This window comes from Diadema antillarum, unplaced genomic scaffold (assembly GCF_040938485.1).
Source record: "Diadema antillarum isolate AM-2024a unplaced genomic scaffold, OU_Dant_1.0 seq00000323_RagTag, whole genome shotgun sequence".
Lineage (NCBI taxonomy): Eukaryota > Metazoa > Echinodermata > Echinoidea > Diadematoida > Diadematidae > Diadema > Diadema antillarum.
In genome coordinates, this window is record NW_027271342.1 from 114477 (window position 1) to 131487 (window position 17011).

General features: G+C 40.1%; 1 protein-coding gene across 1 annotated transcript in view; it reads left to right on the plus strand.

Moving 5' to 3' along the window:
- Positions 1 to 17011, plus strand: part of LOC139730625 (alpha-N-acetylneuraminate alpha-2,8-sialyltransferase ST8SIA3-like) — a 58416-nt gene that overhangs the window by 23899 nt on the left and 17506 nt on the right. The window contains exon 2 of the mRNA XM_071641482.1: positions 11253 to 11410. Within this exon, the coding sequence (XP_071497583.1) occupies positions 11253 to 11410 (158 nt within the window). The remainder of the gene's footprint in view (positions 1 to 11252; positions 11411 to 17011) is intronic.

A 17011-nucleotide genomic window follows, 5' to 3' on the forward strand; every position in this document is an offset into this window, starting at 1 on the left:
AGCACATACAGTGTAATTATCATTCTCACTCATATGCCATGTGCTCTTTTTATGCCTCCGCCCGAAGGGTGCCGGAGGCATTATTTGTTGTTGTTGTTGTCATGATCAATAGTTTCTGGACATGGATTGTAATGATGGATCTTGCAAGAGGGAGAAGTACTTTGATACGGACGCCCATAACATAATGCCCATAGACCGTAGTTACGCATAATTATCATTCCTTCCTTCTACAGCAACTTTTTCCTCAACCAAAGAAGAGGAATGTATACAGCTGTCCCAAATGCATTGTCATTTTAGGTGTCAGATGACATATGTATTGACTCTTGCCCCCATATCCGTCTGCAGATCAACCTCTAGCAATAGTGTAGGTCAAAGGGTATCCACCCTATGAGATATGATTCTCCCCATCTCCATCACAGTCTATCAACCATTCCATTCTATATCTCCTCTTCTGATCTTATCAAGAGGAGGCATACGTTAGAGATAATTTCGTTAATTATGTATCACAATGTATTTATTATTAATTATTATCAATGATACATGATTCGGATAAACCGGATTTTATGTTGTTGGTATGGTTACACCTCGAGGCCGGAGTCAAATATGGTTCATGGACAATAGCTGTATGCATCTCCTCAGCACAGACAGTCAAGAACCATACTTCCTTTCATGCACCATAACCTTTGGCTTTCTGATGCTATCATGAAAGCACAGAAAAAATGTTGCCCTGCGAATAAAGCCCCCATAACAACATTGTCCCTAACAAAAGATTTGCAATCAGCAAAATACCCACGCAAGAAAGTAATCGGATCACGTTTATTTCACACGTGACCATCCATCCACTCATGTGGTGGAAAGTTCACAGAAATTCTCCGTGAGAAGTGTGCGTAATTTGAAACAGGGTGATCAAAAAGGATTTCTACTGCAATGTTATACGTGAAAGGCTCACTGCGTGCTGAAACTGGTTTCAAAAGTAGACAAGATAGACAGATTGGTTGTTGTGACACTGTTCGATTATACTTTTGCTCAAGAGACAATAGAGAATTAGGATTTCTCTGTGCCTGATAGCCCTTCATACCCCTGTCCTGCCGTAATTTGGCTAAGGGGTAAGCAAACAGACTGCAGTATAAAGATACTCTTCGGTCTTTCCGTCCAAAATGTCAGAGCTAGCTCATCCTGTTTGTATGGATAAATAAAGAACTCTGACAACATTGAAATGCACACAAATGTGTGAACTTGCAAAACATAATGTATGTACGTATCAAGTTCAAGTGTTATGTAACCTTATTTTCATGTTTAGTATTACAATATCATTATGTACAGCTATCAATCAGCCTCTACTGCGGTGCCAACTCCCGTACTCTCACTCACGGTACAAAGGAGCATTAGTATCTACGCAATACCGCCTCAAAATTCGCTGTAGTTTTGCGAGACTTTGGTATTGAACAAAATATTATTGTGATGCATTACCTAAGACATCATTTTGAAGTACCTTCTAATGTGATTTTTATATAAACTATGCACATTATTGCAAAGAATCATCCCCAGACTCGGAAAAAAAGGCACGGGACGGTAAAAAGTCGTATGAAACGTCATAATAACACACACACACATACACACACACACACACACACACACACACACACACACACACACACACACACACACAAATGCACTTACATACAACTTCGGCAAGAGAATGGCACCACTGGTTAACTTGACAAGTAAATGCAAATAAAAATGACAAACTCGAGCATTGGTGTTTATCGTCATGTCGTATGCTTGCCTCGGTGAAATTGCATTATAGCAGATACAGAAAATTCTAATTTTCATGACTAGTCCATGGGCCAAGACCCGAAAAATGGGTTATTGGTACCACCAGAGGTGGCAAAACCTTTTTGTAGTCCATGGGCCAGGCCAGATATTGGTACCATCTGAGGTGGCAATACCTCTTTGGTGTCATTTTGTTCGTCGGGCATAGATATTCTTATCAAGCTATGATAGCATTTCCAAATGAGTAGCTTAGTCATAATAAATGAATTTTAAACCAATTTGGTATCGTTGTTATATCCCTGTACTTCTGAATCGAGACCAACCGCTATACAAAGAAGAGCACTGTCTTCTGCATGTTCACAGGTGTTCTCTTGTAAACGCGGTGCGCTGAGTCTTTATTCAAGGCAGCGAAGGGAATATCCAAGGGTTATGATGTCCACAGCGCTTAGTCTAATATTCAAGTTGGCGAAGGGAATATCCAAAGCTTATAATACAGTGTATATCCCTTTATCTAAAAACAACAACAACAACAACAAAAAAGCAATTTCTCATGAATTTTAGCGTATTTTTCAATTATCTATCATTTTCCGGTGAAAACACTCCAGTGAAAACGCTAATACCACGCCAATGTCGCTTTATTTCCATCCAACAATGAAAGATTATGCAAAAACAATGTACCGGTACACTACAATACATTATAATTAATAATGTTGTAAATGAACAGAGTGATTTTTGTTTAAAACTGATGTATTTGTTGAGAGGGTGGTATAAAAACAGTATAGATAATCCCATTTATTAGGAACTTTCGCTATGATAACCGTACATTGTTCTAGATAAAGACTAAGCGCACCGCGTGACAGCTGTGGACATCATAACCCTTTGGATATTCCCTTCGCTGCCTTGAATAAAGACTAAGCGCACCGCGTTTACAACAGAACACCTGTAGACATACAGAAGGCAGTGCTCGTATTTGTATAGCGGTTAGTTTTGATTCAGAAGTATAGGGATATAAAAACGAGACCAAATTGGTTAAAAATTCATTTATTATGACTAAGCTACTCATTTGGAAATGCTATCATAGCTTGATAAGCGTATCTATGTCCGACAAACAAAATGACACCAAAAAGGTTTTGCCACCTCGGGTGGTACCAATATCTGATGGCCTGGCCCATGGACTAGACAGGAAGAACTCCCAATGTTTCAGCACGTACAGTGCTGATGGGTATATTGTGGTAAAGCGGTTGACACCATGAGTTATGAAACGGGGTACCCTGATTTTGATTCTTGATCGATACTGTACATTTTATTTATCTTTCATCTTTCCAAAGATTTAGAAATGAGTATTCGGTAATACACTGTAATGGAGAAATTAATTCTGGCGAGTGCATTACAAATACGTGCTGTTAAAATGTTAAATGTGTGGGCAAATGGTGTATAATGTACGTCAGGAGTGGTAATGTTGTTGTGTAATCATGACTTTATTCAAGTTCAAGGCAGTGTTAGAATGACATACAACTGTGTATACAAAAAACTAGGTCCACCGTTTCATTTAAAACGAATGGCAGGTTAAAACACGTACACGGGATACAAAAACTATTGAAGTTTACATTACCGCAACACAAAATACTATATCACACACAAACTGTCAAATATTGATCAATCAATCACTCAAATACCAATAATATTACTGCGTTACAATAACAGCAGTGATTATCTTCCACAATATCGATACAATAAGTATCCTTTAAAAACCAGTAGTATGTCAGCTGAAAAATAGTGTCACGGAAAATAAAATTTCACGGATAAAATGACCGTTTACACTTTGTTTTTATCAATTGGGCAAGGTCAGGTAGTCTAATCATTGTCATCATTGTTTGAAATCGCTAACGATTTATTTGCAACCATCTGTCACGTCGAAAGTGTATTATTCACGAATAACATATAAAAGCAAGGAGATGACCAGGAAAGTTCTTTGTCTTTGAGTGAGATGATCTTGAATCTCAATTAAGTCTCATGACTTACTGATGAGCATGCTCCACGGCCGGAGCATTGTCTAATGCGCAGATACAGGATTTTTTATTGCAGACATTCCCTTGAAATTAACCGGTAACAGATGTATATAAAATCTGCATAAGTCTTCCTGTAAACTATTTTAAATAATCATGTATTGATAACATTGATTCTTATGGTATACTTTTTATGCCTCCGCTCGAAGGGTGCTGGAGGCATTGTGTTATCGGGTTGTCCGTACGTCCGTACGTCCGTACGTCCGTCCCCATTCGTTTACGAAATAACTTGTGTAAAATTTCACTGGATCAAGCAAATTCCACCAAACTTTGTCCGAGGATGACGTATGATCGGGCAATTACTTGAGTAGTTTTTGAGTGAAATCGGCCACAGGTCAAAGGTCAAAGGTCAAATATCAAGGTCAAATCCTAAAATTTATATGTTTACGCGATAATTCAAGACTGGATGAAGCAACTTTCACCAATCTTGGTCCAATGATGACGTATGATGGGGCAATTTATTAAGTGGTTTTTGAGTGAAATTGACAAAAGGTCAAAGGTCAAAAGGTCAAGATCATTTGCTAAATTTTGCTATTTCCACCATATCTATGCAATGCCTGAAGGTATTTTCTTGAAACTTAGTGTAGACATGAACTACTGAATAAAGATTCTCCAGGGAGAGTTTCAGGTCATGAGGTCAAAGGTCAAAAGGTGAAAGGTCAGGTTAAAATGTTAAAATTTCACTTTTTTCCATAAATGGTTCAAGGTATCTTCATGGAACTTGGTACATATGCATGTACTGACTGGCAGGGATTTTCTAGGGAGTTTAGGGGTCATGGATCAAAGGTCAAGGTCAACATTTCAAAATTTTACAATTTCCCTCATATATATGCAATGCCTGCAGGATTTTTCTTGAAACTTAATAAATACATGAGGCCCATTTACACTTGCTTGGAAAAATCGCGATTTTTCTAAAATCGCGACATTTGGGTGCAAGTTGCTAAGCAACTACACCCAAACGCCCTCGAAACATCGCCAGAAAAATCGCCAGCAGGAGTGCGATTTTTTGAAACATCGCGAAGTTTGAGGCGAAGTTAGCGAGTGTAAACCCAAGCTGCAGAAATATCGCGATTTTTCATCACGTGACTTACGGTATCGGATTGCACCGGGTGTTTACGCGCGCTCTGATCTCTCTGTGGAACGTGTAGAGAGTACGTCGGTCATTGGCCAGAGTACTGTTACACGGTACGTGCTGTACAGGTCTAAACGGCCGATCCTCGATCGGCTCGTGATCTCAACAACAACAGGGTGTAGAACATGAAAACTAGTAGCAGACCTGAAGTTCGACAACCACTCATCATCACCCCATGATGACTTAACAAAATAATGTTTTCCCAGGAATGCGTTGATTTTGGGAGTGCATGCCCATGCTTCTCTCGGTATTATGTACATCGTTTGTGGAATACAGGAGTACTAATAAGTGTCGGTAAAACAATGGTGAGTTCTTGCTGTCGCCTGATAAAATACCAGTCCTAAAAAAACGAGCCTGCTTCTCACTTTCGTCATAATATCGGTGAAATTTCATGATCCTCTTGAATGCCGCTTTCATCAGCTTTCTCATACTTAGATGAAGTTTACACACCTACTACGTATGTGATTTAATATAGCAAGCTATGTAGTTTTACCGTAAGTTTACACTCGAGAGAAACACAAATTTATGTGAGCATTGTACTGGTGATAAAAAGCCCTGGCTCAACGTTCCAACCAGCTAGCTGTAAACAAAATATACTGCACTGCAGTAAAAACGAACTGAATAGCGCGCGCTTCCACTCAGCTACTGTGTTGAAAACAGGTAAATTACGCATGCGCACTACCGACCAAAAAATCGCGATGTTTCGTGAAGCTCAAACTTCGCATACTTTTGCGCAAGTGTAAACGGTGGAACCAAAAAATCGCGATTTTAAAAATCGCGATGTTAGTAGGTGTAAATGCGGCTATGTATTACCTAATGGAGATTCTCAGGGAAATTTCCTGCCAGATGGTCAAAGGTCAAACGTTGAGGGTCAAAGACCAGACTAACATGCAACATTTTTTCTATTTTATAATGAAATTACACTTTTTATGCCTCCGCCACGAAGTGGTGCCGGAGGCATTATGTTTTCGGGTTGTCCGTCCGTCCGTCCTTCCGTCCGTCCGTCCGTCCGTCCGTCCGTCCTTCCGTCTGTCCGTCCGTCCTTCCGTCCGTCCGTAATAAATTTTGTGGACAGGGTAACTATCAAAACCTTTTAAGGTATCCTAATGAAACTTGGCATGTATGTGTATTAGGGGGTGAAGTTGTGCCTATCAACTTTTGGGTGCACATGGTCAAGGCCAAAGGTCGAAAGGTCATGGTCAAATACGTAAAATTTCACTATTTCCTCCATATCTATGCAATGCCTCAAGATATTTTCTTGAAACTTAGTGTATACATGTATTACCCAATTAAGATTCTCTGGTGAAAGTTTTGGGTCATGAGGTCAAAGGTCAAAAGGTCAAGTTAAAATATTAAAACTTTGCTTTTTTCTCTGTACCTTGGAAATTGTTCAAGGTATCTTCATGGAACATAGGATATATACATGTACTGACTGGCAGTTATTATCTAGAGAATCTAGGGTTCATAAGGTCAAAGGTCAGGGGGTCAAAGGTCAAGTGCAACACTTCAAATTTTTACTATTTCCCTCATGTATGTATTTATGTAATGCCAGCAATTTTTTTTTTTTTTTTTTTGCACTTGGTGTATGCATGTTTAACCTAGATTATGTGGAAATTTTCTTTTTCTCTCTTTTTTTTTTTGGGGGGGGGGATTTGCCTCAAAGGTCAAAAGGTCAAAGATCAAGGGAAAGTGCTGAACTAACTTTTTCCTCCATATCTCAGAAGCTGCTCAAGTTATCTTGAAACTTACTACATATTTATGCATGTTCTGCCTGACAGTGATTATCCTATGAATTTTAGGGTTAAAGGCCAAAAGAAAATGGTAACAGTGTACTTTTCAATACAGAAGTTACACTTTTTCTCCATACCTTGAAAATTACAGTGTTCATACACTTATGAATGGGTCAAAGTCAAGTTAAAGTCCTTGAGTCCCCAAATACATGCTCTCATATTCATCTAATTAAACCTAGGTAAAGGAAGGTGAACATTCAACACATTTGTGACAAACATGTAATTTCAATATTTTGCCAATATTGTGAAAATGTAATTATACATTGTCCACATGTACTATAGACCTATTAGGAGAATCATGCATTATGGCGGAGGCATAGCAGTCGCCTTAGCGACATTTCTAGTTCTTCATACCTTGAAAATTACTCAATGCATAAGCATATAAAGTTAAAATCCTCAAATCCCCAAATACATGTACCTGCACTCTCAGACAATGTAGCAAATTTAGTTCGAGGAAAATGAACATTCAACACATTTGTGACAAACCTGTCCTTTCAATATTTTGCCAGTTATGTAAAACTGTCATCACACATCGTGAAGACATTGAACTATACACCTATTGTGAGAACCATGCATTATGGCGGAGGCATACCAGTCGCCATAGCGACATTTCTAGTTGTCCATAGATTTTATTAGCAATCCATGTACGAATAAATCTGAGAGGTTGACGGAGAGAAAATGATGTGCGAGATATGTCTAAAACCTCTCAATAAAGTGCCTAAACAGTTACTTTTACCTGTTCATCTAACCAATCATAAATAAACTTGAGTGGTGCATGACTTACATTTTTGCTTTAAAAAGTAAAGGACATGTTTGCCCCCTTCCGTCGGGTTACATTTAATATGCCTCTAAGGCGGTCATAGATTTGAAAAGATGTTTTTTCTCCATGTCAATGTAATTCTTACTGCTGACTTGTTTTACAGTACACCTTCCAATTTTACTATTTCAAGTCTAGCGAATTCTTTAATCAAGGCGTTGTTTAATCCTCAGAGGTTTCCGCTATGAACGATATTTTTGTTTATCTAGACTTTTTTAAAAATCTCTATATCTGACATAGTTTCCTCTTTACGTGTGCCGCCAAGATTGTCACCTCATTTAAAAAAAAAATCTGATAGTGTACTTCAGCCCTTTTCAGTTTTACCGCAGATTTTTTTTTTTCACTCTTGACATTATCTTCTAACATTGTTAACCCCGTTATCTTTTTCCCTTGACTATTTCACCCGTGAAGTTTTCCCCCTGACTTTTTTTCCCGCGACATTTTCACCTGTGACTTTTTATTTATCCTTGAAATTTCTATTCGTGACATTTCCCCTCTGACATTTTGCTATATTATACGGACATTTTTATCCTTGACATTTTAACCCCTAACAGTTTCACCCTTGACGTTTTTACCTGTTGCAAATTTACCCGTGACAATCTTAACGCTGACATTTTCCCTGTCACCAATATATTTATGCATGAACAGTATGGCTGGACGCTACGTGATTTTTAAAGCTATTGTCTACCATTGGGAGCAAGGATTTAAAAAATGTTCGAATTATCACATTTGATGCATATGAGTAGGTCAGTTGTATCACAAAATATGAAGAGTTTGTTCGCAAAAACCGATAAGTCCATATTTGCCAAATGGAGATATTTGCGATTAAAGAAGGTCAAGAAAAATAAGGAGAATAATAAGAAAATGTTTGTTTCTTTTGACCATAACTTCAAAAATGTACCTTTATATGTAGTGACCAATATATCATTTAAAAGGTATTATTTTGTACTTTATGACAGGGACCGTACTTCAAAATCTTCAAAAATGGACTTATCGGTTTTTGCAAACAAACTCTTCGTATCTTACTTATACATTTCGCAATAAAGCCTGAAATATAAGGAGATATCAGTCTTTTTCACAGTAAACCATAACTGTAGACGACTGTAGACGATCGCTCTTCGTCCGGCGTCCGTCGTCCGTCGTGCGTCGTCTGTCGTGTGTCGTGCGTCGTCCGACGTGCGTCTTCCGGCGTCCGTCGTCCGTCGTGCGTCGTCTGTCGTGTGTCGTGCGTCGTCCGACGTGCGTCTTCCGGCGTCCGTCGTCTGTCGCCCGTCATCCGTCGACCGTCGTGCATACACTTTTTTAACATTTTCATCTTCTTCTTGAGAACCCTATGATCGATTTTCACCAAACTTGGCAGGTACCATCCTTAGGGGGATAGGATTTCAATTGGTTCAAATGGGCACCATGTCCCACCTAGGAGGCTCGGGGGGGGGGGGGGGGGGGGGGGGGGGGCAAAAAAAAAACCAAATTAAGGAATCTTAAAAAATCTTTTTCTCTAGAACCAGAAGTGATAGAGCTAAGTTAATACTATGAATTAGTACAATGATGACTGTAGTTTCAGGCTTGTTCATGGGCCTAAATTGTACATTTTCATTTTCTTCTTGAAAACTCCATGATGAATTTTCACCAAACTTGGCAGGTAGCATCCCTAGGGGGATAGAATCTCAATTTTATGAAATGGGCGCCATGCCCCACCTGGGGGGCCCCCAGGGGGCCCAACCCACCCCCAGTAAGGAATCTTTAAAGATTTTATCTAGAATCAGAAGTAATTGAGCTAAGTTAATGCAATGAGTCAGTATATTGATGACTGTTGTTTCAAGTTTGTTCATGTCAGAATCTGGGGTGCCCCTCCTCCCCCCCCCCCCCCCGGACCCAGGGGAATGCGGTGGGATGGGTCCAAAATGGGGACTTAAATTGTACTTGTTCATATTCTTCTTGAAAACCCCTTGATGAATATTCACCAAACTTGGCAGGTAGCATGCCAGGGGGTTAAGATCTCAATTTGTTCAACAGGGCACCATGCTTTCCCTTAGGGGCCCCTAGGGGACCCAATCCCCCCAACATTCAGGAATATTTACAATTCTTCTTCTCTAGAACCAGAAGTGATATTAAAGCAAAGTTACTATGAATTTGTACATTGATGACTGTAGTTCCAAGTTTGTTCATTGCAGATCCAGGGCTGCCCCCCCCCCCGAGTTTGGGGTGGGGGGTGGGGGAGGGATCCAAATGCAGACCTAAATTGTACATTTTCATCTTCTTCCTGAAAACAACGTAATGGATTTTCACCAAACTTGGCCAAGTAACATTCCTAGGGGTATAGGATCTCAAAGTGTTTGAGTGGGCACCATGCTTTTCTTGGGGGCCACAGGGGGCCCAAACCTCCAAAAGTAAGGAATATCCAATAATATTCTTCTCGAGAATCATAAGAGATAGAGCTTTAAGTCTTTTTTCCCCCAAACTGCATAGTCCAACATTCTATAAAGTACAGTTTACTTGGCAGGTATTTTTACCAGTGTGATGGAATATGCAAACGGACACCATGCCCCAGCTCTCAAGGCTGCCCTCCCTCCCTCCCCAAGTTTCCAATGTTCTCAGGTAAGAGTCTGCAAGAATGCATGGAAGGTGAACTTGCGATACTCGGGTGAGCGCGAGACCCCCGGGTCTCTTGTTTCTAGAATAACTTTTGTTCACATTTTTTATGTATAACAATACCTATTGATTACACTGATGAATATTTTTACACTCGTTATTTCTATTCCTAACTCACATGCAAGAACTATTTTGAAGCACAAAAGCCGGGTTTTGGTTTCGTGCAAATGGTAAATGATGCCTTTAAAGAGTTGCGATTTCTTGTAATGCGCTTCATCGTCTGCATTATATTCTTACATACATGTATATAGAGGCAAGATAAAGTCTGCATTTTCACGAGTGCGTAAAGTAAGACCCCTTGTTTCTGAGATTGCTCTTCGTGTTTCCAAAAGCTCTTAAACCCCGGTCACACAGCGCTTTACGGCTTAATCACGGCCAAAACACGTCAAAAAGTGGTCTCCCGTGAAGGAGACGATGTTTTTCGTGTTGATGTCGAGTTTAAGACGAGCTACGGTCGATTTACAGACGTGGCAGGACTCGGGGGAAAATCTGACCGGCGTCGGACGCGGTAAAAAGTTTTGAATTGCTCAATATTTTATTCCGCGGACAACCATGGGCGGCACACGTGGTAAAGACGTGTAACACACGTGAAACACGTGTGATAATCCGTGTTCCGGCAGTGATTAAAACTTGGGGAGACGCGGTAAAGACGCGAAAGTTTAGCGGTCTGTCACGGGCAGAGCACGGTCATCTGACGCGTGTTACGCGTTGGTATCACGGGAAATAGTGTGTGTGTTTAGCGGCTTATCGCTGACAAATGGATTTTTCCGCGTACACACACGTGGCTGGACGTGGTTAGCCGTGCTTAGGCAGTGCTTCAGCAGTGGAACAGCCGCCAACGGCCATACCCCGTACAAAGCACGGCCAAACCAAAATTTACCAAAAACTTACCGCTTGCGACCACGTCCACCAGATTTTCATGACTTTTTGTACGTGATTTGGACTTGGAGTGCTGTGTGACCGGGGCTTTACATTGAACTCACCCATTGTCTTTTACTCTGTTTCTTTTTCTAACTCTGCAGACGAACATGACTTCGAGGAGGGCTCAGAAACTCTTTTGCGTGACGTCGGTGCTACTAATCTTTACATTAGTCGTGTATATACCTATGATGGCCTCACGGGTACACACCACTCATGGCTGGTCGCATAAATCATGTGGAACTAAGGTGGAGTGTGAGAGGTAAGAACGCCCAATGTCCATCGTCCTGCGAAGTAGTGCGAATCCATAGCGACCTCGGATCGCCACTGAATCGCACAAGTTCGCCGCGAGTCAGCCCGATTTCACTGCGATATCATGGCAACTTTCCCTGGGATATGCCTTGGCCCCATATCCACGCATGCGTCATGGGAGAGGAATACAGCCAAAAATTGGTCACTCTTGCTTGTTTTTATATCATCATCTGCTTTAGGAGTGTTTGCTTTTGTATTGTTTGTTTGTTTGTTTGTTGTTGTTGTTTTGTTTGTTGTTTGTTGTTGTTTTTTATTGGGGGGGGGGAATTCTGCAATGCAAGTCAACAATGTGCATGGAAACAACCTTGCTTCTTCACCTGCCGCATGATGAGCATATCATGAAGCGTTTTGGTTGGAGACTTTTGAAATTTGGTGAACATACGCTCCCAAATATTCCAAACTGACTCCGTGCAAAAAATATATATACATCTTGCTGAAGACAGGCAACAGTTTTTGCCTATACACTATTTGGATTGCACAAAATCTCCGTAAATCGAAGCCTAACTTTCGATTCCAACGAATTTTATACGTAATTCAGACATTCAATGAAATAATGAAACAGTTATTACAAAAGCCAAAATTGTGAGCTACAACTCATCGAAATCTGGGAGATTGAGCAAATGCTTAATTAATAAAGTCATGTCAATTTCGCCAAAAAAAAAAAAAAAGACTGCCATAGAGATAACATGTAAAATGGTCAAATTTTACAAGGGTAACTTCAATCGAGTTTTTCACGACGGTGACGTCATCAAATTTTATAATTAGGTAGGTAGATAGATATATCGATAGAGAATTTAATGAGCTACACAATACTAAAATTTCGGTAGAAATTGGTCAAGGATTAGTGAAATACGCTCGAAAAATTTTGAAATGTAAATCTGATGACGTCATAATGAAACTTCATATTTTTCACTTCATGTAGGATTTCGCAAACTTTCCATCATTTTGCAAGATTTATAGACCCATTCGCTGACATCTACCATTCACCAGCTTTCAGAATATGTGAAGAAAAAAAATGTGAGGGTTATCGTCCATTCTAATGAGCGACAACGGATTTAAAATATGCATTTTTCCGAACATTTGCACTGCATATCGCCATCGACGCACGCACGGAATGATAACAAAAATGATAATTTGATTTGATATGATTCATTTCTGTATTCTTCACAAAGTATATGAAACATAAACAATTTTCCAATACTAATCACAATATATCCAACACAGAATGAATAAATATAGTCATAATTAATGTACCAATTATGAAATATTGTATAGATGAATTATAATCATACAAAACAAGTGGAAAACCATTGATTATTCTGTCGAATTATACAAAATGCAGGAGACTGTCATCGTAAGCTGAAGCTTGAGTTTATGGCGGCCTCTGGGAAAACATATGGCTTGTACTTCTTTACATAATATTATCATTTAAAGGATAAGTTTACCTTCATAGACATGTGGGTTTTGTGAATGTAGCAATATTAGTGAAGCACATCAGTAAAAAGTCAAAAGTTATGAATTTTTGAAGTTGCTGTTCAGTCACGGCTGAAGGAGAAGACTACTATAGCTTGTGATGTCACATGTGTACAACGATATAAAGAAAGTATAAAGAAAATTCAACATATTTTCACTTTTCTCGCATAAAAAAGAACCCTTGACTTCTCTTCTTTCAGAAAGCAGGGGTAATAATATTACGTCAGTAGCAAGTTAAAAAAATGTGCACTTTATTCAGAAAAGTAAAGTTTTGTGAAATTCTCTTTTTATTTCCTTATATCGTTGTACGCATGTGACATCATACACTGTGGTAGTCTTCTCATCCAGCAGTGACTGCGCAGGTACTTCAAAAATTCATAACTTTTGAACGGATTGTTCAATTTTCCCCAAACTTTCACTGATATGTTCTACTAATGATATTGTTGCCTTCACTCTATCCACATGTATATGCAGGTGGACTTGTCCTTTAATACATTAAATTGTGTAACCGAGTAGGGTAGCTACAAAATGCATCAGTGCAAAGGTGAGTTAGGGTGCAAGTGCAAATGTGCAGTTTGGTTGTTATATTATTGTTGATGCTAAAAGAAAATCGGTGTAAATTAATTATATTATAAAAAGTGATATATATAATGTTTACATATTATGTATGGACACGAGTCATGTAATATAACATTGTGGTGGAAAGAATAAAGTGTATCTTGGCAATTATAACTGTGTCCGCACACTGTGTTTTATTAGACATGGGATCCTTCAAAAGGTTTCAGATATCAATCCAGGACTAATTTATGTATAAATTTCGAATCAACATGATATAACACATCAGAAAATAAAGACAATCCAATATAGAAAAGCAGGAGACTGTCAAACTTAGTTAACTGTCATGGGATAACAAAGAGACTCGGCAATCACCCTACATTATACAACGATAATAAATGTCGTTTCATATTTGCCTTGACTGAGAATTGACTAGAAAATATTTTAACAAACGCAAACAGAAAAACTGACCAGAATGAATATAATTTATGAGTGGAATCCAATTCTTTGCTCAATTTTCCACTAATGAATTATATTCATTCTAGTCAGTTTTTCTGTTTTTGTTTGTTACATACTCAAAAAGCTGCATCACTTCGGTGATCCCTCGCATTTATCCCCAAGTTGAATTATCCTTCGGGTTTATGCCAGGTTGAAGTGTGTACGTGTGTGTCACACACAAACACACTGCTATAGCTTCTGACCATTCGAGCATTGAGAATTTAGGGTTTCTGGGACGAACACTGTGAACAAGTGCTTTCTATAGCTCAGTCGGTAGAGCACCGGTCTAGCATCCGGAAGTCTCGGGTTCGAATCCCACTGGAATCCCGTTTTCTTTGCTCAATTTGTACCTGAAATTTAATCCCATGTGCTGCGCTCTAAATGCGGAAACTGTAAAACAGTTTGTGATGCCACATTGGTAGAACAACGAGAAGAAAATGTGAGGGAAACTTGAACGCAAAAAGGTGCGGAAACATGTAGGACTTGGGTCTACCTTTACATCAGACAGCGAGGAAAAAGCCTAAGCAGTGTGTTAGCTTTCACCCCCATGATCCCACATTACGAGTATAGGAAAGTATGCATGGCCAGTAAGTCTGTTACGACCAGCAGCAACACACTATGGAAGGATGTTTTCTCTTTTTTTAACGGTACGAAGTATATGATATTTTACCCCGAACATTATTAACATGAACCGATTCGTAGGGCGTTGTCGACAAATAAATGAGGTTAAGAGGGTTCATGGAAGAGATCCCTACAGACATCATCACGCAGCTATGATGATTTAACAATGTAAAATCATGCTAAAATTATGACACTCACACGCAAGTACACAATCATATGTGTTCACGGATAATCAAAGTTGAAAGTTTTCAAGTATTATTCGCTCTGTTTCTGGAGTCTCATTGTTTTTCCCCTTTCCGTGAAATAATGCATTCCCTGGTAGTAGATGCTGTATAGTATATAAAAATAAAAATGCTGTATAATTGTGTATGTATACTGTGTATCAGGATCAAGTGCATAATTATTGTTTCATTGTACAAATGGTTCATGATTATTGGAAACAGCTAATTTTTAGTTCCTTTTCTCGTGTAATATGAAGCAGAAAACTGTTGACAATGATACCGTGGCTAACCGGCAAATTTGCATTTCATTAAGTCACATCGCATTTTTAGCTCACCTGAGCCAAAGGCTCAAGTGAGCTATTGCGATCGCCCTTCGTCCGGCGTCCGTCGTGCGTCGTGCGTCGTCCGTCGTCCGTCGTGCGTCGTGCGTCGTGCGTCGTGCGTCGTGCGTAAACTTTTTACATTTTCATCTTCTTCTTGAAAACCCCAAGACCGATTTTCATCAAACTTGGCAGGTAGCATCCCTAGGGGGTTAGGAACTCAATTTGTTAAAATGGGCACCATGCCCCACCCAGGGGGCCCCCAGGGGGGCCCAAACCCCCCAAAATTAAGGAATCTGTAAAAATCTTCTTCTCTAGAACCAGAAGTGATAGAGCTAAGTTAATATTATGAGTTAGTACATTGATGACTGTAGTTTCAAGTTTGTTCATGGCAGAATCAGGGGTGCCCCCCTTGGGACCCAGGGGAGGGGGGTGGGGAAGGGTTCTAATGGGGCCTAAATTGTACATTTTCATCTTCTTCTTGAGAACCCCATGACCCATTTTCACCAAACTTAGCAGGTAGCATCCCTAGGGGGTTAGGAACTCAATTTGTTAAAATGGGCACCATGCCCCACCCAGGGGGCCCCCAAGGGGCCCCCAGGGGGCCCAAACCCCCCAAAATTAAGGAATCCGCAAAAATCTTCTTCTCTAGAACCAGAAGTGTTAGAGCTAAGTTAATACTATGAGTTAGTACATTGATGACTGTAGTTTCAAGTTTGTTCACGGCAGAATCAGGGGTGCCCCCCTTGGGACCCAGGGGAGGGGGTGAGGAGGGGTCCTAATGGGGAATAAATTGTACATTTTTGCCTTCTTCTTGAGAACCCCATGACCCATTTTCACCAAACTTAGCAGGTAGCATCCCTAGGGGGTTAAGATCTCAATTTGTTAAAATGGGCACCATGCCCCACCCAGGGGGCCCCCAGGGGTCCCAAACCCCCCAAATGAAGGAATCTTTATAAATCTTCTCTAGAATCAGAAGTTAAAGAGCTGAGATAATACTATGAGTGAGTACATTAATGGCTGTAGTTTCAAGTTTGTTCATAGGAGATCCAGGGGTGCCCCTCTTGGGGGCGGGGGGGGGGGGGGTGGTTGGAAGGGTCCAAATGGGGGCCTGCATTGTACATTTTCATCTTCTTCCTGAAAACCTCATGATGGATTTTTGTCAAACTTGGCAGGTAGCATCCCTAGGGGGTCAGGATCTCAATTTATCAAAATGGGCACCATGCCCCACCCAGAGGGCCCCAGGGGGCCCCAATCCCCCCAAATTAAGGAATCTTAAAAAAATTGGGCCTTTATTGTACATTTTCATCTTCTACTTGAGAATGCCTGGTCAAATTTTGGTAGAGCTGTGAATAATTTAGATTAGTGATTGCGTGAAAGGTGAACTTGCGATACTCAGGTGAGCGCTAGACCCGCGGGTCTCTTGTTTTTTTTTCATGTAGCTTAGACAATTCAATCCACTAACCTCTTTTGGCTGACGATGATGTGAACAAGGCTTGACATTAGCCGTGACCCGATGGCCCGGGGCCGCCAGAAATAAATATCGGGCCACCAAAAAAAAAAAAAAAAAAAAAAAAAAAAATGTGTTCACTTTGTTTTCACGTGTTTTCTCATCCGGAATAGGGAGAATCACTGGTGGCTCAGTGCTTGATTTAACAGCACGTATTTCAGCTAACTAGCGCGACCAACACTGACCAGGGTTGCAAGATTGCCGCTAGTCTTCATGGCCAAACTCACTCTAATTTACGGCCAAATCTTATTTGAATATGCAATAGTAATCTAGATGTTTACCCGTGTGCTTTATATATGATAATTTCATAAACATGTGCCGTCATAGAAAATCATGTTTGTCCTTCAATCCAA